The sequence below is a fragment of the Boleophthalmus pectinirostris genome, unplaced genomic scaffold, assembly GCF_026225935.1.
Source record: "Boleophthalmus pectinirostris isolate CB_2022bp ecotype Guang Dong unplaced genomic scaffold, ASM2622593v1 HiC_scaffold_14, whole genome shotgun sequence".
NCBI lineage: Eukaryota > Metazoa > Chordata > Actinopteri > Gobiiformes > Gobiidae > Boleophthalmus > Boleophthalmus pectinirostris.
Genome location: NW_026571047.1, coordinates 16,128,035 through 16,153,453, shown reverse-complemented (window position 1 = coordinate 16,153,453; position 25,419 = coordinate 16,128,035). Strand labels below are relative to the sequence as shown.

The window sequence follows — 25,419 nt, the reverse complement described above, 5'->3', positions numbered from 1 at the left end:
GCTTAATTTGACAAATGTTGAATGTAAACGTGGCAAAAAGTTTCTCTGTCAATGTCGATGAATCCAGTTTGTGATGTTTGGTGTAAGCGTCAATGTCAGCTGCCGTCACCATACACCACCACATGCTGTTAAACATGCAACTGTGAGGTGACTGCAGATTTACTGGTTTTGTTTTATTTTCTTTTATTCATACACTTTAAGTCAACTACAAGCTTGGTCTACTCTTAAAAAAAAAAATCTCTAACTGATTATAGTTCAATCAATCACTAACCATCTGTCGGCCACGAAAATGGGTTATCTTGTTGCCATTTTTGGTGTATGCTACGTAAAATCCAAGTAGTACCTTTTGAATTATGAACACCATTTTCACTCTATAGTGTAGTGTCTGCTGCAAAATCTAGAACACGTCTCTAATTTTTAATCCTTCCATGTTTTATAGACATACATTGCACAGCTTCTGTAATTAATAATGTACATAATAGAATGCATGTACAGTACACTCTGACATAACAATACAATTTGATTGACAAAAACTTCTGATGAGCATTTAAAGTACAGAGACAGTCATTTGTATTGTATGTTAACGTGTAAATTCTTGATTGTCATTACATAGTGAATAATCTTACAATATATTTTGCCATTTAAGGTTCTATATTACACAAAACTGACTCTTATGAGCTTCAAGTCATGTTATAATGTTGTTACTTCATCAAAACATACCTGGAGTTATGTTTTGTTTCATTCACATGTTTGAGAATCCTTTATTATTAGTCTGACTATATCTCCAAAACCACAAATGCTCTGTTCCACCTTGTGATGTCATGAACTGGTAGTTTTCAAGTTAACAGGTACCTTTTGCCTTTTTTTCAACAGAGGTTGTCCATTCCAGGACTGAAATTATTCAAATGATTCTAGTGGAGGTGTATGGAGTTTAAAAACATGGTGGAGCACATGGCATCACAAGGTGGAACAGAGTATTTTCTGTTTGAGAGAAGAACTGCAGAATAAATGCAGAATTAAACATGTGTGAATGAAACAAAACACAACTTCAGCTATGTTTGTGATGAGGAAACAACATTATAATAGATCAGAAAATGGTGTAATATGGGCCCTTTGTAGAGAGTGTCTAGTTTATTTCTCTTTCTCTCCTAACCAAAAATCCATCTATATCCTTAAGCTTCATATCTCCCTCCTTCTTTGCACAACTTAATTATTTTTCCCCTGCATAAGTCCTGTTGTTTACTTTAACTGCAAGGTCAAGTGTATTAGCCAAGCCCTTGAGTGGTCCTTGAGAAAGCCATTAAGAGTTGCATAAACTTAAGGCCGCTACACACTACAGGAGAATTTGTCCGATTTAGGCTGAGATTTTTATCTCCCAGAGTCCGGGAAGGCGTGACCCAACTTTGTGCCATCGTGTGCGATTTTGAAGCCGTGTGTGTGGTGTTGGTGTGGCTCTGAGCTGCTCTGTCACCAAACATCAACAGTGCTACTGTAACAGACAATAAACAGCTTCAGGGCAACACAGAGGCACAAGGTACGAACTCAAGAAATAGCAAAAAATAATGATTACTCACTTTCTGTAAAGTTGTAAATTTAAACTGCAGCATCTCATCCAAATTACCTTTAGAATTTGTCCTCCAAAAATAATGACACCTAGTCCACAAAACAGTGCTGTTTGTCCAGTTCTTTAAAAGTGAAATGGCCAGAGTAGTTTCTCACTTGTGTCTGTTTACATCCACGCAGTGCGCGGACCAGACAGAGGCTGCAGAGTAGCGATAGTGGCTCTACTTCCTGTGTACCAGCCTTCTGTGCATTAAAATCATATCTAAAGTATTGCACCACATTTAACAAATAATAATAACACAGTTTTGACTTGCATCTAAACTAGAAATGCAATGCTCTGATCTTTTCAACACTTAAGAGTCTCAAAGCGGGTGGTTTTACACTAGACTCGAAACAGCTGACCCAGACATATTCTGCAGGAGTCTTTGCGATCGTAGATTTAAAATGTCATACAATTCTCATTGTGTCTGTGATGTACGCTTTTTGCCGCATGTTAAAAAATAAATAAATTAAGACCGAAAAGTCTTGTAGTGTGTGGTGGCCTTTAGGTAAGATTTTTGCCAGAATATATATAGTCTCCCAGTATTGCTGATGGAAAATATTCTTAATAATCAGAGTTATTTAAGTGGTGACAAGTGACTGGGGTGGCCACATCTTAAGTGGTTCTATTATCCTGCAGCTTATGGCTTATGTTGATAGGAACAGACGCGTGCAGTCACAGTCGGTCAGCAAAAAGCATTCACATTGGTATTTGCAGAACTGCTGACTTGAGTGAAAGCCGCGTGCCTACAAATCTGGTGGTGTGACTTGAAAATCCAAATCCAAAACCTGCTGAAGCGGGACATTTGTCAGAAGATGTAATATTACCACCAAATTGAAGTATGTGCTATTAATAGGAAAAAGGAAAATAATATGTAACAAATGTGCCAAAGTTTAGTTAACGTGATGGGAAATGCTTTTGAATTTGATTGCTTTGAAAACTGGCCTTGGACTTAATGGTCTGTTTTGGTGTGGATGTATAACAGATTTAGATTTTATACCATTTAGCTCTGTCATGATGATGATTATATTTGTATTTACTTATTGTTCAATATATGAAAGCTGGAACAATATATTTGGGGCTTAATATATATAATGTGTACAGTTTCTTTGTGGGGATTTTAATTTTAATTTTTGTATAATACGGTAATATCTGAGCTGTAGAGGGTAGAATAAATAACTTCTATGGCTAGTTATTGGTTCATTCTCACTTTTATTTGTTGCAGCTCAGGCCTTTTAATGATACAGTGTATTTAAAGATAGGTTTATAATAAGTTATCCTGCTTTGTATCAGGGACATAAAGTAGTGTTAGTATTTCTTTGTAGCAATATATCGAGTTTCAGAATTTGTTATTGTGACAGACCTATTTAGAAGTACTAAGATACTAACTTCACTATCGATGACATTTGGATTATTGCTTTGTAATTTTGGCAGTGAAACATATATATGGCTAACACTGACACTGGTCTAGTCACTATACTTTTTCATTGCAAGATAATGCTACTGCCCTGGCTGAGGTTTATTTCTTAATAGTTTCACATTTTCTTATATCTCAACATTACTGTAAAATGTTGCACCTTTGTAAGGCTGGAATTAATAAAAAAAAATCTTGGTCAACTATAGACATGTCCTATGCATTGATTAATTGACGAAAATGGGAGTTACAGAAGGGCTCTCAAAAGTATTTAGTGTGTCTGTTATCCACCCTATGTACTGTATCTGTCTCAAACTGTACTAAAAGACCACGGGCTCATAAAAAAATTACCTGTGAACTATATCTATTTTTATGTAAATTGTATAAAGTCATTATTCATTCCCACACATTTACCATTGCCTTCTCCTTTCTTCTGTGGTCCTTGTATATCTTGACAATCACAATAAAATAATTATTCTATGCCTACACTCCTACACATTAATTTGTTCACAGTTCAAATTCTGATTGCATTTAGCACTTTTTGCAATTTTCAAGTTTATGTCAAACTCCAAAAGTGAGCAAAGATTTCAAGAAGGTTTAACATCTGATCTTAAAAACATTCATTTGGCTTCAGCCCAGAGAAGCGCAGCCTGACTGAAAAGCTGCTAATTACTAAGTTCATGAGGCGGATAACGCTGCTATCAGTCTTTATATATCAATAAATGAGCAACGCACATCTGCAACTTTTGACTAAATTCGAGCTTATCTGAATGCAAGCAGATGGAGGCAGTTTCTTCTTAAGGGTTCTTGATAGTGACGTCCTACAGACCATATAAGGGCATGGGGAAAAGGAACAAAGCACGCACAGCTGGGGAGTGTTGATAGTGCATTAACTTATTCCCCTCCAGATCTGAGATATCTCTTTGTTTGTTTGTCCTTTTTGACCTTATCATTAGGGCTTATCAGTGTGCAACCTGTGGAGCCTTTAAATGGAGGTGATTCTAATAACAATAAATTCAGCAAGCGGAAATAATGTTACTATACTGCAAAGGACTAGGTTAAAGGTTCATTATGTAACTTTTTGCTTTTCTCCATGGAGGTGTTACAGCATTGCCTGGAATGTTACACAGTGTGCCATTCAACTTATCTATCCTGCAATTATTTATGTGCTGGTTAAAAAACCTGGATTCTTATTGAGCAATTACATCTCCGTGGAGACAAGCAGGTGGCCGGCTATCCACCAGAAAAGTTACATAATGGACCTGTAATATGCACCGAAGTTGTATAAATGATAAGCTTTGATTTGGGTTGGTAACAAATATGGAAGCAGATGCAGCAAAAATGTGTACATGTTAAATTAAATGCAAAGTTTGGTGATTGGAAAGACAGTTGGCAGCCATGTATTCCTCAGTTAGCAAGGAATATAGCGCAGTATTAAACACATTTTATATAATTTTGCTTATATACCTAGACTGTATGGATATAGTTAACTTTCTAGTTGCCACATTCCAAATAGGAAGTGAGCATGCGTGTGCTTCCGACTCCATCGGCTCCAATTCAATTTGTATTGAAAAAACATCGCCCCTCACTGCTGCTGTCAGGTTCTTAATTTTGGTCTTAAAATGTTTGTATTGACCCACTCTACATGATCCTGTTGTTTTATTATTTTGCCATTTTGTCTGTAAGAACTCGGCTCCAAATTTTCCCCTATAACTGCTAGCTTTGGTGAGCTTAATTTAACTGGAGCTGAACACTGTGGGTGATGTAATTTAGTCCACTTCTTTACTGGCTATGCTTATATATCGTTTTTACCATGTTACTTTTCTTCTGACCAGTGGACACTATTCCTGGCATTCACCTTGAACCAATGCAGTAGAAATGGTTGGACCCCGTGGTGAAATTGGCCCTCGGTGCTCCAGTTAAAAGTAGGGCAGGTTTCTGTGGGGAGCCTGATTGGGGCTGTACGGTGGCCTGCAGGTACAAACTATCATAAAGCCACAGCTGCTGCTCCAGGAGTCCAGGGCATCAGAGGCAGAAAGAGTCTTGTGCTCTTCCCCATGTCGATTATATGTGTTTTGTCAGGTCCACATGATTAATTTGAGGACCACCATTTTGAAATATGATATAATTATCCCTTCATCTACTAAAGTTTTAAGTTGTAATGGTAATTTATGCAATAACACACCAAAAATACTAAATATACAGAATACTCTTGTGAAGTTATTTTTCCCTCAAAGGACAAACATTTGCACAATATACTATTTAATTACATCTGTGGTCATAGCAATTAAGCAATTCAGCTCAAAATATGATATCTTCTGAATGGTAAAGACCTCACCTGGTCCTCACAAAATTCTTCAAATCAGGAAGAATTTTTTGTCTGAAACGCATGAATAAGCATGAGCAAATACTGCATAATATCTTTTTTGTATCATTACCATAACAGGAAAAAAATCAAGTGACCAAAGCCTATAGATACTGTTACATACCAGTTTCCTCCTATCATTCCCATTCACTTCTCCTTTAGGTCCCCAGCTGAGGAGATTAGCAGTGCTGTCGATGTCACTTTTAATAGATGCTAATTCAGAGCTGCGCTGTCACAAACGCTCCGCTCTGAGCCAGTTGTGAAAGCAGTGAATGGCATCATCGTCACTGTGATATAACCACTGGAAAACACAACATTCACTCTCATGATTAGACAAAGTGGTTTAGCTTTAACCACACAAAACTGTCACAGGAGAAGGCACTTAATCCTGCTATTTAAAGTGCTTGTTGTGACTGTGTGTTTTTTTAAAGTAGTTTAAGATAAAATTGCAGCTTGTCTACTTCTGTTGCTTATGACTGTATAATTAACAGAAATCAGATCTAACGTTGACACGAGAAATACACATAGAGATTATAAAGAAGTGCATTCAGCTCCAGTCAAATGAATCTTATCGAGGCTTGCAGTTACAGGGCCAAATTTGGACCCATTTTTATATTAGGAATAAGGATTGATTTATGAACAAAATAGCGAATTTAAGACATCAGGATCAGGTAGAGCCGGCTAATACGAACATTTTAAACCAAAATGAGGAGACTGACGGCAGCAGTTATGGAGAAAGGGGTGATGTTTTTTCAATACATAGTGAATTGGAGTCAGAGTTGATGGAACTGGAAACGTGCCCATACTCACTTTCTGTTGTAAACGTAGCTAGCAAATTATCTATGGCCATTTATATGCAGTGTAAAGCAGATCAAATTGAATCTAAATGCAACATTTAAGTAGTTCATTTGTATCTGTGAGTCATAAAAGTTATTTATTCAACCCTCTACTGTGCAGATTTTCCCAATAGAACAAAGAAAAAATCATGATAAATATTAACCACCAAAATGATTGTTCCATCTATCATATATTGAGTTGTTCAATACACACACACAGAGCAGCAGCAAAATTAAGTTAGTGCACAATTAATAATTTTGTAATGAAAAAACTTTGATAAACAAGATGAAAATATTGGCAGATCTACTAACATTTGTCACCCAAAGCAGCAGATCCCAGCCAAAAATTCCTCCACAGAAGAAAATTAAGTTCAGACTTCCTCCTGATGCCCTTCCCCTGCTCCTCATCCTCTTTTCCAGACATAAAAAGACACAATTTCTTCCTGTGTGATTGCTCTGGTGTTGAGTCACACAGTCTAATCTCTGAAATAATAGAGATTAAGCTTCCTCTTTTTTCCAGGTGCTGTAATTTCTGCAGCTCATAATCTTTTCTTTGGTTCAGTGCAAAGAGGTGAGTTTCTCTGACCTACACTCCAGACCATCTCTTTGTGCAGAAGACAGGCTCAATGGAGATTAGCTGTCAGGGCTGCTGGTTAATGGCTGGAATAACATTTCAGCTGTAATATAGAAGCAGGAAGCCACGAGAGGGATCAGCAGTTCGTCCGTGTCAAGCTCTGTGTGTTTGGATATAGAATTTTCTGATTTCAAAAGCAAAAATGAAATATGATTTTCACATGATTTACACACCAATAGTGAACTTAGTATAATAGAAATATATGATCAAAGTTGACATTCTTGGCACAACAAATGAGCAGACCACTTTGACTTTGATTCTACAAATGTAATTTAATTTCTGTATCTCTCTTTTATCATTTAAACATATTTTAGTGTCCAAAAAGTTTTATTTATGTCTATTACTATTAATATTATTATTAAGACAATGTTAAATAGTTTAACTTTTTAAAATTTTAGCATTTAAGATTTAGAACCTTCGTAAACAAGTTTCTTTTTTTTTCCCTTTTTATACTTTATTGTAATCATATCTAATCTGCTGTCTGTTTTTTTTTATTTTTTATTATAGGTTATCAAGGTTATAGCTTTTGAACACTGCCGTCTAAGCATATTTTTGTTTTTTCTTGTCATAATCAAACCTCTTACTGCTGAAAGATGCTGTTTGACGTGTTGAAAATGCAGTTAATTAAACGTCCTGCCTGAATATGTCCTGCTAACGTGTGGGGGATTAATAAGATCAATTTCAGATTTGAGTGGGAGAGAAAATCTGTAGCCCTTAGAAAATTAACAAACCAATTAATCTGATGGGTCCGGTGGAGGGAAAAATGCACAACTTTCTCAATTTACTTTAACACAATTTGTAGTTCTTTACTGGTGACAGAAATATATGTGAAACCCTGGCAAAGCATTCAAATGAAGGTTGATGAAATAAGAGCCAATGTGTGACAGTGATCAGTGATGAGCATTAGGATTAAATGAACATTATCAGGCTTAATCCCTCCTCTCATTGGAAAGTCTTAACTACATACTTTGATGCTCTGACAGCCACTCAATCATTTCATCTTTATTATATTAAATGTAAAGGATTTTTAGAGCTACTTACCGGTGGCCAATAAGATCTTTTTCTGATATGTAATGCAGATTTAGATTTTTTTTTTTTTTTTTTTTTGCAGATTTTTTCCCCAAATATAAATTTTTATTGATTACAAACTCATCTACCACCCTGTTTTACTGCAATTTGGATAAGATGGATAAAAGAGTGATGTGTTACCTTTTGTGCAGTGTACTATTCACATTATAGTGTTCAAATGAAGTTTTATGCATTTTCTTAGTCAGCAGGTTGACCCTAACAAAATATCGGCCTCTGCTGAAGATTTAAGGCTGATTGCAGATGTGCTAAAAAGTGAAAATATCGGTCTATCTCTACTATCTATTCATCTATCTATCAAATCTAACTATGTACATTTTGTTATAGAAATTTCTGGACAGCATGGGAAGTTGTAACATAAAGCACATTTTTAGTAAGAGTTTATTAGTTATCTAATGTAGACTTTAGAGGGATTGCTTTGACAGTGAGCGATGAAGTCAGATGTGATAAATGCTTTGGTGATTTTCTGGGTAAGGATGAGTCACTGAGTAATCCATCCTCAAGTTTATCTGGAGTCATCAGATGCTTTAGTCCAGCTTTACAAAGAGATTAAACCTGCCATTTTGGACATCTTGTGACATTTACAGTTCAAACTCACATCTTAATTTTAAAATCTCTTTAAAACAGCTGAGGAAATACAAAATGTCATGGCTATTCAAGACAAAATCAAGTCATTATTCATAGGTCACTAAACATGACCCAAATGAAGAAACAACATCATATGTATACATAAATTGAAATAAGTAGATATCAGTTATTCAAACATATTTTTGTATGTTTATGTTTAATGTTTTTTATTTTGTTAATTTAAGTACATCTGAATTAACATTTTTTTGTTTAGTCTTACATTTTGACATACAGTATTTGGTGCCAAAAATGTGAATCTCTATGGAGGTGTTACTGCATTGCATGGAATGTTTCACAGTATGGTATTAACACACATATCTTACATTTATTTCATTAAGGCATTTATACTGCAACAAACAAACAAACAAACAAAAAATGTATTCTGGGGCATCACTTGTTTGTCTCCATGGAGATAGATAAATTTAATGCCATACGATAGAACGTTCCAGCCAGTTTACCCTTTATTTCTTGAAGACTATACAACCTGCCCACTCAAAATGACTGTTCACTTGACTGAATCAGCGGTGCTATTTTGGTTTGTGGAGCTCTCATGTATTATAATGTAATCTGGTCTTGTGCATTTAAACGTGAGGGCATCTCTGTTTGCTCTGGGTCTAGGGAAAGGTCAGTGGAGCCGTCTGAAAACATTTGTGATAACTCAGATATGATGAGGAAAAGGTCATGTGGAAGGAGATTTTAAAACAAAATATTTCTCAAGTCTCTTTCTCAGAGTGTATTTCCCTTTGTAAATGTATTTTAATGTTGGTTGTCTTGTTTGTTTGTCCTGTAGGAGCCCTGACCCAGAGCCAGATCCACCCTCTGCTGGGCTCTCTGCCTCTGCCAGGGCGCCCGCTCCAGCCACAGGCTCAACTGGAGCACTTCCTGCCGCTCAGGGTCAATGGATCCACGCCCCTTAGCCTTTTCCCCAACTTCAATGCGGTAATACTAGTATACTTTACATTTTATACTTAAAATAAAAATAATGTACATACCAAAAAGGTTTCCATAATTTACATTTTTACTGAAAATGCAATTTTTTTTTTGTATTTACTTATTTATTTATCTAAATGATTATTATTATTTTTAGATTTAGGATAGTGACTATTAATTAATGTGTCAGCAAAAATAAATCATCAACATAAATATGCCAGATATGGATTAATTTTTGAGTTTTAAGCTTAAATTTGATTTGCCTACTAAACTTTAACCAGCTTTTAAGTGTAACTTTATTATAAATTAATTATGACATATTTATTGTAATATATCCCTTTGGAATCAGTGTCCATTATAAATTCTAATTATTAACATTCTGATCTGATTTGGAGAATATAGAAAAAGAGCTCTATAGCATTTAAGATGCCATGCTAATCTAGTGTAGGTCACTGCTGCTGTCACCGAGGTTCTTATTTTAACCCGGTGTCAGAACTTAACACTTCTTCATTAGATGAGACTCAGACGGGCTAAACATGTCAGTCATCTGCTGGGACAGGATTCCTGTCTGGTCTCTAAAGCTCAGGTTAGGACTCCAAACACAGCTGCACAAACTAATCATGATTACATTTGTTATTTATACATTTATTTTAGATCTTACAAGTCAAAACTACATCCTTCAAGTAAGACTAAAGGATGAGAAAATATTCATAACCACCAAAGAGATAATAATTTGCTTGTGGTGGTTTATTTGTTTACGATAGTAAACAGGGTCAAGGGCAAGCTTTAAAGACTCACTGGAAACTACTTGAGGGCCCTGTATCAGATTTTTCTCATGTATTTGAGCTAAATATGTCTTACCCATTTACAGACGTATTGTATGTGCTATTCTTAAGGTCAAAATAAAACCGCTGTGTACTGTCTGCATCTAATTAGAAAGCATTTTATTTTCCAATAATCAGGAAATGCACATTAGCATGCTCGTTGTTAGTTTTACTGTCATGTCAACAACTTCTCTAGTCTCTGAGAACTGTGAAAAAGACTTAAAAACTCATCACAGTGAATAATTGCTGAATAGGTTGCTCAGAATGTATAAGGTATAACTTTGGACTGCAAACTGCAAAAATGTTTAAAATTAACTAGTTTTGTTTTTCAAGTTTTAAGACAAAATCAAGTACAGAGCCTTTAAGGATACTGTGCATACAGATACATGTGTTTTTTCTTTTCCTTTTTCAGATGGACCCAGTTCAGAAGGCCGTGATCAACCACACCTTTGGCTCTGCTCCACCCAAAAAGAAGCCGATCATCTCCTGTAATATCTGTCATCTGAGGTTCAACTCCACTGTAAGTAACATGGGACAAGCATACTGGATGTTCTATAGGCTTACCTGCTGGCAAAGTAACCCATTTTGCCCTCAGCACACCCATACTAATTTCCTTCTGCACATTTTTTTTTCTTATCACACACTTTTAAACTTACTGAGCTGCTATTCCTATAGAGTTTATGTATTTGCATTTATATTGTTACGAGGAGCCCAGTGGAATGAAAATGGGGCTTTTTTCACTGCCAGTAAAACCTCAAGGAATCAGCAAAGGTGCCAAATACTGTGGCGGCCTGGTTTTCAGTGTGTCTCTTGAACAAATTTCAGTCTTCACTTATGTTTTCGGAGAATGCTCAGAGTTAAAGTTTCTCTTCCCTCCTCTGTGCTACGGACAGCTGACTTGAAAGTGCCAAGAGAAGGATGCAGGTACCGAGTCCCAACAGGGGGCAGCACTGATCCACTATCGACCAAAATTAAAGAAATAGTTGTAACTATCAAAAGTCTGTTTGGATATAGACACTGTATTGGTCACGGGAAAGGTTATCTGAAGTACTTTTTATCAGACTAGAAAATATATTTGTCTCATGTATGTAAATGTCAAATAATATAAAAATGCTAAGTGGCATTTCTTAACCTGTATTTCCTAAAGAGAGTTAGGCTATGTAATGTATGGATAGTGACTTACAATGATCCACATAAGAGATAGCCGCATACCCAGAGCACATACTGTACATAGACTGATAATTGAGCTTTAAATAGTCCAGTTTAATGCATATGAGCTTTTGCCACATGTCAGTTTTCATTAAGTCATTATGTAATACCATAATGTCTATTTTGCACAGGGTTAAGTGAATGCTGTGAAACATTTCCATTTAAACTCAGATACTAGTTTAAACCCAAACAGACCGGAGGAGTTGGACTATTTCTTTAATGCAGCTGAACTCGGTGAGAAGCATGAGAGGTTCAGGCCTGGAGCAGGGCTAAGAGGACAGTGCTGTTTGTGTATGCAAGACCTCCGTGATGTACCAATGCACAAGACGCTTGGATGAGGGGGCGACTGGAGCTCTGACGCCTCTGTATCTGTTCTAGGTCCCTTTTTTCACTTATTACAGAGGAACATCTCATACTAGACTGGCGTGCCAGATAGTATGGCCCTCTGACTCACTCACATGTGCATCACGCTGAATGCTTAGTGCGCACTGACATTCAACGTGGCCAAAGGCGCTGCACAGCCTTTAGCCTCTTGTCCCCAGCACACGCACTTTGACCTTTGACCTGTGGTGGGAGCTCTGTCTCCCTGACGCCGACCTTTTCCACAGCGCACAGATATCACCTCTACACATTTGAGTTTGAATATGCAAATGCTGTGTACAGAAAGTGTCTAAGGAATGATAATTTGAGCAGTGCAAATTATCTAATGAGTCTGTGTGAAGATGGCAGAAATGTGTCTGTTTATTTACACAGTTTCAGTGTATTTGTGCAGGATGTGGCTTTAAGTATAGTGTGGTGTGTGAGTGCTTTTGTGTTCACAGTTACAGTTACATTTCTTTGTGTTAACTGTGTCACTCGTGATGATGCACTATTCCGCTACATCAGCTGTATTAATTAAAACCTCATGAATGTTTATGAATTTTGTTCTCTCAACAGTGGCAAGAAAATAACAAAGTGTCACTGAATTGTGGACATTAAAAATATAAACTTAAAAAAAAATTTATCACTGTTGCAATAAATAAGAACTTCGAAAATGTCTCAACTCAGGCTAAAATATTTTTCTACTCAAAAACCATGTTGAGCTATTTTGAACTCCCAAATCTGCATGCAAGTGGAGTCGTGCTGTCACAAACATGTTCCCCCTCGGAGTAAATCACTGAGCGACTGTGTGTCATGAACACACAGGGGCCATTTTGTGTCAGACTGAATCAGAGCAGAAGGACCCAGTGCGCCTCGAGAGCCACTGAGAGGAAGAGGATGCTCTAATGAGATGTGATGTCCTCTCGTGCTAAACAGCAATGATCAAAACCATGACGTGAAAGTCCAACCATGTCCACTGTTGTGTAACACTCTCCCAACTACAGGAAGTGGCTGAACACAGGGAACAAATCAAGGCATAAGATTCAAAAGGCTGGAACAAGAGGCATTTTGATAAAGCTGTAAAATTCCACTACCTGTTTGTCTCTTTGCTTTGCCTGGAATTATGTACCATAGTATGGCATTATATTCTACAGAGACAAGCAGGCATTGCCACTAGGGCAAATTACAGGTCTGATCTGTGGAGAGGCAGCCTTTTCTAGGATACATGCTTATCAAGGCATTGACTTTAATGCCATACCATGGCAGATTCCAAATAGATAATGACAGCCTCCACCAGAAAAGTTACTTAAACAGGGAACATTAAATATAAGACAATATAATACAATTTGACATTTTAGAGGTTGTTGTTCTTCTAATATACAAATATTTTAAAGGGCATACACCCTAGCTGAATTTTGAGGCTTGTAATTATAAACCTCATAGCTTCAATATGAAATTCAGTCTCAATTTTATGTCACCCTTTTGAATGGCATACCTCATCATTGACAAATTTCAGATTTTCATAAATAACAGCTTTTCTTGAAATCCACTTGTGCTTGTTTTTAGACCCAGGCTGAGGCTCACTACAAGGGCCACAAACACGCTCGCAAACTCAAGGCCCTGGAGACGCAGAGGAACCGCCAGAAAAACCCCTCCTCTTCCCCCAAAGAGAGAGAGAAGGAGCCAGATCCTACAGACTCCAATGTAGCTGATGCTACAGGTATGTACAGATCCGAAAAGTAATGCTTGTCCTTGCAGTAATTAGCTGTAACTGAAAAGATGCAGAGACTAAATGCAGCCACTTTCCACTCAGATGCTAATTAGCAGGTATTACCTTCCTCTCGTCACTCCTCTGTCACATGTGAAATTATGCTTCATCAAGAGCAGGAAGATGAGCAGTGTCCAAGAACCTAAACACGAGCTAAGAAAAGATGCACAGAGCACACTTACGGGAGTTTGAATTTGTTCACGCAATAGGAAAACTGAGTGGAAGCAACAAACCAGCACAAATCATTAAGTTGAATTATAACTGTTTACAACAGTAAACTGTTTTTTATGCTTAAATGTAGTATTAGGATAGTAAAAATACACGCTTAAATGTGTCTTGTATGCGAGCAGCACCTAGGACTGCAGCGCCCCTCACAGACTAAATGTAATACTACATTTTGGCTCTTAAATGTATATGCTCACTTTTGATTGATTTATTTGTTTCTTTTCAAGCTGACTGTTCTGTTCAGCCTCAAGTGTGTATTGATTAACCGGGAGATTGGAAAACACTGGAAAAAAATAACTTTTTTTTTTTTTAAATATGATAAATGACATTATAATATGTAAAAAAATTTTGAAGAAAATATAATTACCATGACAATACTATAGTAATAGCTGAATAAATAGGCTTAGTTACACTTGATCACTTGAGATACAAATTAATTATTAGATACAATTTAATTATTAATATTTGAATGTTGTTTATTAATTTATTTATTTGTATAATTTTGATTAAGTGTACACCCAGCAAAAAATAAGACTAACTCAAATTTTATAAAATAAATGAAAAAATAAAATGAATTCAGTTTATTTAGATGATTATCTAGCTTTAGCTTACCAGTTGTCGTTCCCTTAGCTCAGCATTTTAAGAAAAAGTACTTTCTCTTCTCCTTTGTCATTCAAACGTCGTCTGCAGATTCCTCCATCCATCTTCACCATTCTGCTTTCCATCATTGATTTCCTGGCTGCCATTTTGCTTCAGCACCTATCAATTTTCCTCTAAACACATAATGATAAGCTTGTTACATGCGGCCGTTGCCATGGTTGTTGATTGATGGTGACACAGATCGGCAGACACAAATGACACAGGAGAGAGAGAGAGAGAGAGAGAGATGGAGGGATGCAAAAAGACAGAAAATTAAAGATATGGGAAAGAGGAAAACAGAGAGCACAGATAAGCATAATAGAAAGTGTAATGACATTGATTGATGGTTTAAATAAATAGAACAAAATATGTGGGGAAAACAGATGAGACATGGGGTTACAATGTGCTGTGTTTGAATATGGTACCATATACTGTAACATTGGCATATTTAACATAGTACTCTGGATGTGGTTAAATATGCTGTCATTAGTTACTTTCTCAGAATTTGTATAGGAAATATTCTGAATGTTGTCAGATAGGGTCAAAACACATACTGTATAACCGATTTTTATAGAGGATTGACCCCTAAACTATAGACTATTCTCTATTAATACTGTAATAGGAGTACTGGTTTGATGCCTCTGGACACTATCATTCAAACTTTTATACGATATACAAATTTTTATCCCACAGTGAAAAAAGCCACACTTTAGTAATTAATTAAAATTATAGATATTTTGAATAGCATCTAAGTAAATGGTGTACGCTGACACTGGGGTGAGGTGGGTTAAGTGTCTTGCCCAAGGACACAACAGTTTTTTTTTTTTTTTTATTAATGTCAAGAGCTGCATTCGAACTGCCAAAACACAAACACTTGACTTAACCAACTGAGCTCCTGTAACCTCAGTGTACAATGTTTGACAACCCTAATCCTTGTCCATTTATTTCCAGGTCCAAGCAGCTCCAGTGAACCTGCCCAGCCTGAAAAAGAGACAGGTGCATCTGTGTTAGCTGCTCCTGCCCAGCGCCCCTCCTGTTCGGACTCCCCTGACCTCTCTCCCCAGGTCTCCCCCCAAGTCTCCCCCCAGGTGTCCCCTGACTCCCAGCTATCCGATCTGGCCCTGGACAGCCCATGTGCAGAGGGGTGCAGCTCGGACCCCGGCGTGCCCTCTGACTCCCAAAGTAGCTCCATGGAGGAGAGTGAACCAGCGGTGAAGATGGAGGAGGGCAAAGAGGCCAAGAGCAACAAGAAAAACCTGCACTGTCCCACCTGCAAAGTGACTGTCAACTCTAGCTCACAGCTAGAGGCGCACTGCAGTGGTACGTACTCCCACTGGAATACAGAATACATTAAATTGCAAATTAGAAGTTCACTTTTTTGTTTGCTTAAGGTGGTTTGTAAATTGGAAATAGTTCTGGAATAAACTTGCCATTAGCTGCAAGACAATTTGAGAAAAGGGTGGCTGTATTCCAAACAGGTGTGAGTGGAAACACAGTGGAAGTCACTTACTAGTTAATGCCATTGTCCGGTTGTGGTGTGAATAAATATTGCAGTGTTCTGTCTTTGAGTGTTCAAGAGTGACATATAAATTAGATGTATTGTTTTTATTATTTTAAAGTCATTTAAGTCATTACTACATTTTTTTAAATGTAGATTTGCAACAGGAATTTGTTAGTTTATTTTTATTTATTTTATTTATTTATTTATTTGATTGGGACAGAGCATGTTAATAACAAACATGACAACATGAATGTAAACACACCGGATTGTAGCCTAAGGCTAATTTCCATCCGTTGTCCCAAGGGTCACAGGGGGCCAGACACTAAAATATTGCACACTCCACTCATTATATAGTTCCATTCATTGCACAGTTCCCATTCATTGCACAGTTTAAACAGTGGTATATGTCTTTTACAATGCTCATAGTCATAATTGTCTAGACCAGTGGTTCTCAAACAGTGGTATGTGTACTGGTGGTACACAAGCTTGTTCTGATGTTACATGTATCATCCCCTTTTTGCTGGTCTCTGCCATGTCCAAAAACCTTCCAGTCTAAAAGCACATTTCAAAGATATAAGCATGTCCTCCTGCTTTTTAAACTTCTTCAGGTTCAAAGCACAAGCAGATGGTGGATGGCCAGAGCAGTAGTCACTCCCAGAGGAGAATAAAGATGGCGTCATCCCCGCGGCCCACCTGTCGCATCAAGCCCCGTCTCGGCAGCAAAACCCGGGCAGTGGTGAGCGTAAGCAGCCAGCCCTTCCACTGTGAGCTCTGCCAGGTCTCTGTCAACTCAGAGACACAGCTGAAGCAGGTATGTGCCCTCTGCTATCCCAGTACACACCACAGTAATCCTTAGTAAACCGGAGGGCTCTGATGACTGCTGAGAGGACATGTCAGTTCCACATCCTAAAGCTTAGAAGCTGAACTTGTTTCTGCAATCTTAACTTGAAGTAGTTAACAGAGAGATATGTTTTTTCGTGTACAATTGATTAAAATTGTCAAATTTTTTTACATAGAGTCATGGTTGTGTGTTAATTTTACTGCTACAAATAATTCCTAGGCTTTTTATTTTATTTACTTCTTATTATATTCAAAGTCAAACCTATCCCTTTTACTGTAAATTTACAACAGAAATATTGAAGTTAAAAACTATTAACTAACTTTTAAAAAGGGGATATATGTATATGTGTTACCCTTTTCGTAAATGTCTAGATTTAGTACTCACCTAATAAGTGCAATAACTTTCCAACTCGTACTTTAGAATGACTAAAGTCTTATTTAATTTTGAGGATATTTTATAGATTTCATACATTAAACATGCATCTGTGACTTGTCCCCCTTCAGCATGAACAGCAGGAGACACAAAGAGCGTCTGGCCGGGAAACCTGTCAAGCCCAAGTTCACCCCTTACAACAAACTGCAGCCCAGCGCCGTATTAGCCGTAAGACTTTCACTCTCACACGTACTATGCCTAGATAAAGATGCATATAGTATCCTGTGACTGTCCCAATAGTAGCAAGTGTTTTATATAAATAGACAATCAGAGCTTCTATGCTATTATTAAATAAAGTGATAGTGTACCATGTGTGATGATGAGACGCAGTAAGAGATTTCTCTATTTAGATGATTCATTTGGCTTCACTGACTACTGTGAGACTAACAATTTAATAAATAAATAAAAGACAATGGAATATTCCAATTTACCATTACACCAAAGTGAGTACTGTACATTGCCAATGTTTTTTGCTAATGACTCTTTGTCTATATAGCTTGGTAGTTATAAGTTATTGATTTGATCAAAAATATAGGGTGTAGTTTCTCTCTTCCTTTGCCAGATCAAGACAAGCTCAGGGCTAGTTGGCTTTTACTTTAAATTCTGTGTTTTCTCTCTTGTGTTTTCAGACTAAACTGGCTCTTCAGAAGCAGCTGTCGAAGGCTCTTCCTGCTGGTTTCCTGACGAGCCCCTTAAACCCGGCCGCGGCCTTGTGCACAATGGCATCTGGACCCCTGGCTCTGCGCCTCCCACCGGGCCCCGCCGCCATCATCCAGGGCCCCCTGATCAGCCCTACCCTCTTTAGGCCTGCTCCAGGGCCTCTGCGGGCTACACACACTCCCATTATCTTCTCTCCGTACTAGCACAGCGCAAGACCTCCACCGGCCTAAACTGAGCCATTTAAGGACAAGTACTGGGCTGCTTTCAGATGAGCAGGACACTATGCTCTGGCCACTTCAGGTCACACCAACAGTATGCACAATTCCCACGAGAGGATTGAGGTGTCAGTGAAGATGAGTCCTCAACCTTTGAAGGACCATTGCTCAGCTGTCATTAAAAATATACTTGTGTGCATGTACTCCGGGGTCTGGACCTCTCTGGAAGCCATAGCATCTTTTCGTTTTACTATAAGACTATAAACTTGGATGTTGTATTAAATGTTAGTGCCAAAAACTTTTCTTTCAACCCTCTTAATCAAAGGTACATTTAGTAATATACCTCCATGTGTTGGAAGTCCACCTGTCCTGGAACCACTTTTGAAAGACTGAAGAGTAACTTAAAGCACATGAAGCCAAACATGTCTTTGTTGTCTATTGTTAATCTGTTTTATGCATAACATGTATGTCTTTTTTGTGAAGTTAAGTGACAATCAGCAAGGACACATACAATGCCAAGAATATCAACAGTATTATATAGAGACAACTATAAGAGACTGTGCTGAATGGAATTAAATAAAGTAATTTATTTATAAGTAGAGGGAACATATGTTTATTTAATTTAAACCTCATTCTCATTATCACAGAGATTTTTTATACATTAGTATTTAAATGTGTTATTAAATTTCCATCTCACATTTGTGATGAGTCATTTAAGCAATATGTATTTTTAAGTGTTAACTGATTAATTAAATTATAAGTAAATAATTCCCACTTGCAATAATGTAAATTATGAAGTGATAAAATGTCAATACTGTATTCTATGAGTATAAATAAGTATAAATAGTTGTTTTTATACAAAATTGTGTTGTCTTTTATTCAGTGATTGGGTATAAATTAACTATTTTATTTATTTAAAACGCTATTCAATATTTTATCAGCGTTTCATATTAACAAACAACTTCGGTTTCTCCTGTTTAGACCAAAATCTTGTTGCTCTATTGCCATCTAGTGGTAGTTATAAAACTGGGTCAGTGAGCGCAGTCAGTGGATCATGCTCTATTTTAATAGATCCATGATCACGCTACACGTGCTTCACTGTCTAACTTGCCGTTCTCGATGTGCTGTTAAACATTTCATTTGCTGTATAGAATTATGTCAGCATGTGTAGACTAGATATATTTCATTCTAAACGCTATTTGTGAGGGCTTTTATTCTGTAATGGGGTCACTCACCTAATTAAAGGCACTGGATCTTAATGGGATTATTTCCCTGCTATCTACCGTGTCTGACACTTAAATGCTTATATTTATGATTTTTAAAACGACATATATGCACATTATACGGAGATTTTATTGAAAAAAAAGCATCAAAACACAAAAAATACTAACATTTGCATGAAGTACATACCGGATGTGACGTCACTCGCATTCGTCCTTTCCAGAAAAAAATGGCCGCTGTTGACATCGACGTACCGGTGGAAACGGAGCCCAAAATCCACAATGTGGTCGATTTAGAACGGTAAATACCATCATTATTTGTGTTTTATTCTATTTTCTCATTAGGATAATATAAAGCGTAAATTTAGAGATTAGATGAAAAGATCGCTGCGATAAGCCGTGACACACATTCCACCTCTGGCTAACCGGGATATTAAACATCTTCGACACTAAATAGATCTGATCCTTTTCATCGCCCCATTTATGATAATTATTAGTTATGTTGGTCTAATATACTATCAAATGCTGGAATACCATGTTAAGATGTTCCGCGAATCTTGGGCTAAACCTAAACACACCTTAACCATCCAGATGCAGCCATAGCCTTGCGCTACTTCGACCTTAATACCAAAGCGATATCCTCGTGTTACGGGCAAAACACATTATTGACATATGGTTTTATGTTGTGTCGTTGACTATACTGACTACTTATAACCACACACTTGCCAGTCCAAGTAAACCTCCTAAGATGATAGAAATACACTTGATTTACGGTCATCTGTCTCGGGCTTTTCTAGAAAGTTCTTCAGAAGCTTTCTTCAGCCTCTCAGCTCCACTTACAAAACAGTGAAGAGGTTAACAATAACATATAGCAGCATAGTATAAGAATTGGGACTAGTTCTGTACCGACTGAATTATTTTAAATACTTTAATTATGGCAAAATAAACCCATATTAAATATGATTACCGGTATATAACCTTGATTAATAACAATCTTTTGTTGTTGTAATATTAATATAAGCTTTATAATTGCTACAATTGACATAAATTTGCTTGTAAAATAATGTCTACAACAGTGCAAATAATAGATTAATATAAAACACATTATCAATAATAACTTGTAGCCATATCCAGTGTTCACTTTGAGGCTTGCACTATGTAAAATACAGCATGCAGCAGATGCGTTTCACTGCTATGTTTAGTTGCCTGGACAGTTTGTACCGCACTGCACTGCCCTAGTTCCTGACGAAGTATTGGAATATAAAAGATAAACACCTAACCCCTCTACACCAAACTGTCATTTGATCCATGTCCTATTTTGAGTATTTATAATTTCCATGTTGGAAAATGTATTCTTCTCATGTCATTCATGTTTTTCCCAGGCAAGCTGAAGGCTTCAAAGAGCAAGGCAATGCTTTCTACAGCAACAAGGATTACTCTGAAGCTTTCAACTACTACACCAAGGCCATTGGTAATAAAATATTTGTAATTATTTTATAAATTTTAATTATACAGATTTTAACTTGTAATTTGGTTCATTTCTGTCTCAAGATGCTTGCCCCAAAAATGCCAGTTATTATGGGAACAGAGCGGCCACCCTGATGATGCTGTGTCGCTTTCGGGAGGCATTGGAGGACTCCCAGCAGGCTGTGCGGCTAGATGATTGCTTTATGAAGGTAATTCTACTTTTCTAATTTAGTGGGGGAATCGTAAACAATGAAATGTTGACTTCTCACAAGTTATCTACATTTCCTGATAATATGCAATGTGAATAAGTAGCTTTCAGTCAAATACATCTATTAAGTGAACGTGCCCTGTCTTTCCCTTAGGGTCATCTACGTGAGGGCAAGTGCCACCTGTCTTTGGGGAATGCCATGGCGGCAGGTCGCTCGTTTCAAAAAGTCCTGGAGCTGGAGCCAAGTAACAAAGAGGCCCTACAAGAGGTGTTAATTAACTTAACATGGTGACATGTATCTACCCAAACCATTTACACACACACCACTGAAATAAATTCTCTTTGATACATTTTAGAACAAAAATGCATCAACACTGATGGAGTTGGAACGAATGGCAGACTTGAGCTTTGAGAAACGAGATTTTCGAAAGGTAATGAGCTACTTTGTCGTTCTGTTCTTTTCACTTTTGAGTGAAGTCCTGTCTTAACTACGCTTGTAATTATTATGGATTTTATTTCTCAAGTACTGATGTAGAATGGAGTCTCTCATACTCTGGTTATTTATAATATAGCAATGTTTCATCAGGCAAATGGTTGTACATGGATTACAGACCAAGCAACATGTTTTTTCCAGGTGGTTTACTGCATGGACCGGGCCCTTGCTTGGGCCTCAGCCTGCCATCGTTTCAAAATTCTCAAAGCAGAGTGTTTGGCTCTATTGGGAAGATACCCTGAAGCCCAGTCTGTTGCAAGGTATGGCTCGGAACAGTATGTTGTATTTATGAAGGTACTTAAACCCTAATTAAAATACTGTCATTGGTGTCTTCCCATTTTCAGTGATATTCTGCGAATGGATTCCACAAATGCAGATGCATTATATGTCCGAGGTCTTTGTCTTTACTATGAGGACTGCATTGATAAAGCAGTACAGTTCTTCGTCCAGGCTTTGAGAATGGCACCAGACCATGAAAAGGCTCGTCTAGCATGCCGGGTAAGAAATGTCAACAAGTATCCTATGTAATATATAAAATATATTTTGTTTTGCTCTAATACAATACCTATTTCCAAACAATAGAATGCTAAAGCCTTGAAAGCGAAGAAAGAAGAGGGCAACCAGATGTTCAAGAGCTGCAACTATGAAGCAGCGTACCAGCTGTACACAGAAGCACTAGCAATAGACCCCAACAACATCAAGACCAATGCAAAACTCTACTGCAACAGAGCCACTGCCGGAGCAAAGGTAAGATGTCCATTTCATGACATGCCAGGATTACAGTTTACTTTCAAACTAATAGGTATCACCATCCACAGCTTAAGAAACTAAACCAAGCCATTGAAGACTGCACTAGTGCCATCAAACTCGATGACACTTACATAAAGGCCTATTTAAGAAGAGCACAGTGGTAAAGCTATTTAGCTTATAGACTCATGATACTCTTTTAAACATGCAGATTTGTGAGTGGTTAATTTGTCATCCACAGTTATATGGACACTGAGCAATATGAAGAGGCTGTACGAGACTATGAAAAAGTCTACCAGACAGAGAAGACATCAGGTGAGCTCCTAATACTGTTTATGTAAATGATTTTTGAGAATATTTTAATTAAACTTTTGTTAAACTACATTTTCAGAACACAAACACCTATTGAAAAATGCACAGTTGGAGCTTAAAAAGAGCAAAAGAAAAGACTATTACAAGGTGCTGGGAGTTGGGAAAAATGCCACAGATGATGAAATCAAGAAAGCCTATAGGAAAAGAGCTCTCATGCATCACCCAGGTACTTCTGTTGCCCTGGAAACATGCAAAAGACATTTTTACATGAGCAGAGTATTTATTTTAGTCACTTTGTTGTAGATCGTCACAGTTCAGCAACACCAGAAATCCAGAAAGAAGAGGAGAAGAAATTTAAAGAAGTGGGTGAGGCGTTTACTGTCCTCTCTGATCCGAAGAAAAAAGTGCGCTATGACAACGGACACGACTTGGACAATGATGGTGGCTGTGACGGTAGAGGTAAATGGGATAATATAACATAAGCATACATACAGTATGTGGATGAATATCACTTGCTTAGTAACGTCAAACTGGCCATAGCTGGTAGCCTCATCTCGTGATATATATTAGGCAGAACAGTTATTTTCCTATATTACACAAAATTGACACTTGTGAGCTTTTAGCTTTGGCTTTTATCTTTATTTTTACCTCATCAAAAACATACTTAGAGTTATTTTGTTTCATTCACACATGTTTGAGTAATTCATTATTATTAGTCTGTCAACATCTCCCAAGCTGAAAATGTTTTGTTTCACCTTGTGATGTCATAGTGGTAGTTTTCAAGATAATTTAGATTTTTTTTTTTTACCTTTGTTCAGTAGAGATTGGCATGACTGAAATGATCCAAATTATGCTAGTGAAGGTGTATGAAGTTAAAAAAACAGAGAAATACTTCCCGTATTACCTCATGACATCACAAGGTGAAACAGTGTTTTCTGTTTGAGAGAAGACCTCAGCCTAAATATGTAGGGTTTGTGTGTTAAAAATGTGAATGAAATAAAACACAACTCCAGATATGTTTTTGACAAGGAAACAACATTATGACATAGATCAGAAAATAGTGTAACATGGACCCTTTAGTGTATCATCCACTATACGGTACCATAGTATAAAACACTACTTACATACTGTGCTGGAAATTCCATAATGAATGTTATAAAATGTATTTTTTCCTCTTGTTTTTCTACAGATTTTGATGCAAATAACATTTTCAGAGCTTTCTTTGGAGGAGGTCATGGTGGCGGCTTCTCCTTTGATTCTAGTCCAGGTATTTACTGTATATTTTTTGATAATCTTCTGAATGTATTGTCAAAGAATCATGTGATAAATTATCTTTTTTTTGTTTTCAGATAATGGAAATTTCTTTTTTCAATTTGGCTAGAACCAAAGTATGAAACTGCTGTTTTCTGCTGGACAACACAAAACTCTTGCAACCCTCATCACCTTTTTTTTTTTTATTATTTCTTTTGAACTGAAGTAGACTACATTTAAATTGAGAAATTTCATTAGAGATTCTGTATTGTTTTAACATTGTAATTTGGGATGCTTTTGTGGAGAGGCATTGGTCATTGTTGCCAAATCAAACAAGAAACTGCCTCCACTTTTTATTATTTTAATTTGTAGTATACAATAAGGAATGCATTGGAAAAATTGTGTGATGGTTCATAGTAATGTATCTATGAGGCGATGTGTTGGTATTGTAAATTTGTCACTTCTGACCTCAGGACAGCCGTGGTCCAGGTTTAAATGGCAGCCTTTGCCAAAAGTACACTTGATCTGCAGGGTTTTGTCTAATTCCTGTTTGAATGTACAGAGTGTATGTGTATTCTTCCTCAGTCTTCCTCTGCTCTATTTGTATTTATTGTGCTATATATGCCAACATCATGCATCTGATTACAGCTTTTCATCATCTTTCTAATTTAAATACCTTTTTGCTCAGTTTTCCATGTAGTATCGTTTTTATTTCAACCTTGAATAGGTCAAAAACATCAACATTTTGTACTATAACCCAATTGTTCAAAGTGGTGCCTTACAATAATGCTAAATGATAAATCCCATCCTAAATGTCATCTCAGAATCAGAATTAAAATAGACCCACCTCCAAACTTAACTTGTGGATAACCTCACCTGGCGTTTGTAATTATCTGAAATTAACCTGGGCATGAAGGAGTGATACTGCTCAAGGCTCATCCTCCTGTACTTGTTGTGCATGTTTGGCCAGTGTGTTTCACCACTCCCAATGGTTCCACATTTCCATTTTAGGGGCCACCAGGTTGTAAACATCTTCATCTTTTGTCACTTTATGTAATTTTAATGTGACACTGTAATAACTGTTTTCTTAATGCAAAAAAAAATAAATGCTTGTCTTTTACTACTAGGATACAGAGTAATTTGTTATAAATTTGTTATAAATATTACTGTTGTTTTACACTTAATTGTTACATAAACTTATCAGTCAACTACAACTACACCTGTTTGTAAATTTCAGAATTATCAATATCGCTGTTGCCATCGCGATGAGCAATTGCACACACACACACACACACACACACACACACTAGATTGTCTGCTTCACTCTGTTTAAAAATAAAATAATTATCAAAAATATTTCTATTTAGTTCTATGTTGTGCAAATCCATGTTGTGTGAATCTATTTTGAATTTGGATCAGAATATCATATATGCACAGTGTTTCCCATAGGTTCATGCTAACATTATAATAGCACCATATACACAGCCTATGAATGGCACAGGGAATCCTTATTTGAATAATGTTATTTTATTATTTAGGAGTACATATGCCA

At 36.9% G+C, this 25,419-nt stretch overlaps 2 protein-coding genes across 2 annotated transcripts in view; both read left to right on the top strand.

Annotated features, from left to right (window-relative positions):
- Positions 1-18,526, top strand: part of LOC110154388 (zinc finger protein 385C-like) — a 57,564-nt gene extending 39,038 nt beyond the window's left edge. Inside the window, exons 6-13 of the mRNA XM_055150555.1 lie at positions 9,356-9,504; positions 10,732-10,839; positions 13,455-13,608; positions 15,472-15,840; positions 16,630-16,832; positions 17,234-17,238; positions 17,366-17,462; positions 17,924-18,526. Coding sequence (XP_055006530.1) covers positions 9,356-9,504; positions 10,732-10,839; positions 13,455-13,608; positions 15,472-15,840; positions 16,630-16,832; positions 17,234-17,238; positions 17,366-17,462; positions 17,924-18,157 — 1,319 coding nt within the window. The 3' untranslated portion in view covers positions 18,158-18,526. The remainder of the gene's footprint in view (positions 1-9,355; positions 9,505-10,731; positions 10,840-13,454; positions 13,609-15,471; positions 15,841-16,629; positions 16,833-17,233; positions 17,239-17,365; positions 17,463-17,923) is intronic.
- A 1,066-nt stretch (positions 18,527-19,592) lies between these two features.
- On the top strand, positions 19,593-24,987 carry LOC110154201 (dnaJ homolog subfamily C member 7-like). The gene is made up of 14 exons (XM_020918161.2): positions 19,593-19,690; positions 20,772-20,860; positions 20,941-21,065; positions 21,219-21,332; positions 21,421-21,495; positions 21,699-21,817; positions 21,902-22,055; positions 22,140-22,304; positions 22,376-22,467; positions 22,546-22,619; positions 22,696-22,842; positions 22,920-23,075; positions 23,806-23,883; positions 23,966-24,987. The coding sequence occupies exons 1-14, from the start codon at positions 19,620-19,622 to the stop codon at positions 23,995-23,997; spliced, it is 1,491 nt and encodes a 496-aa protein (XP_020773820.1). The 5' UTR covers positions 19,593-19,619; the 3' UTR covers positions 23,998-24,987.
- Positions 24,988-25,419: the final 432 nt, after the last annotated feature.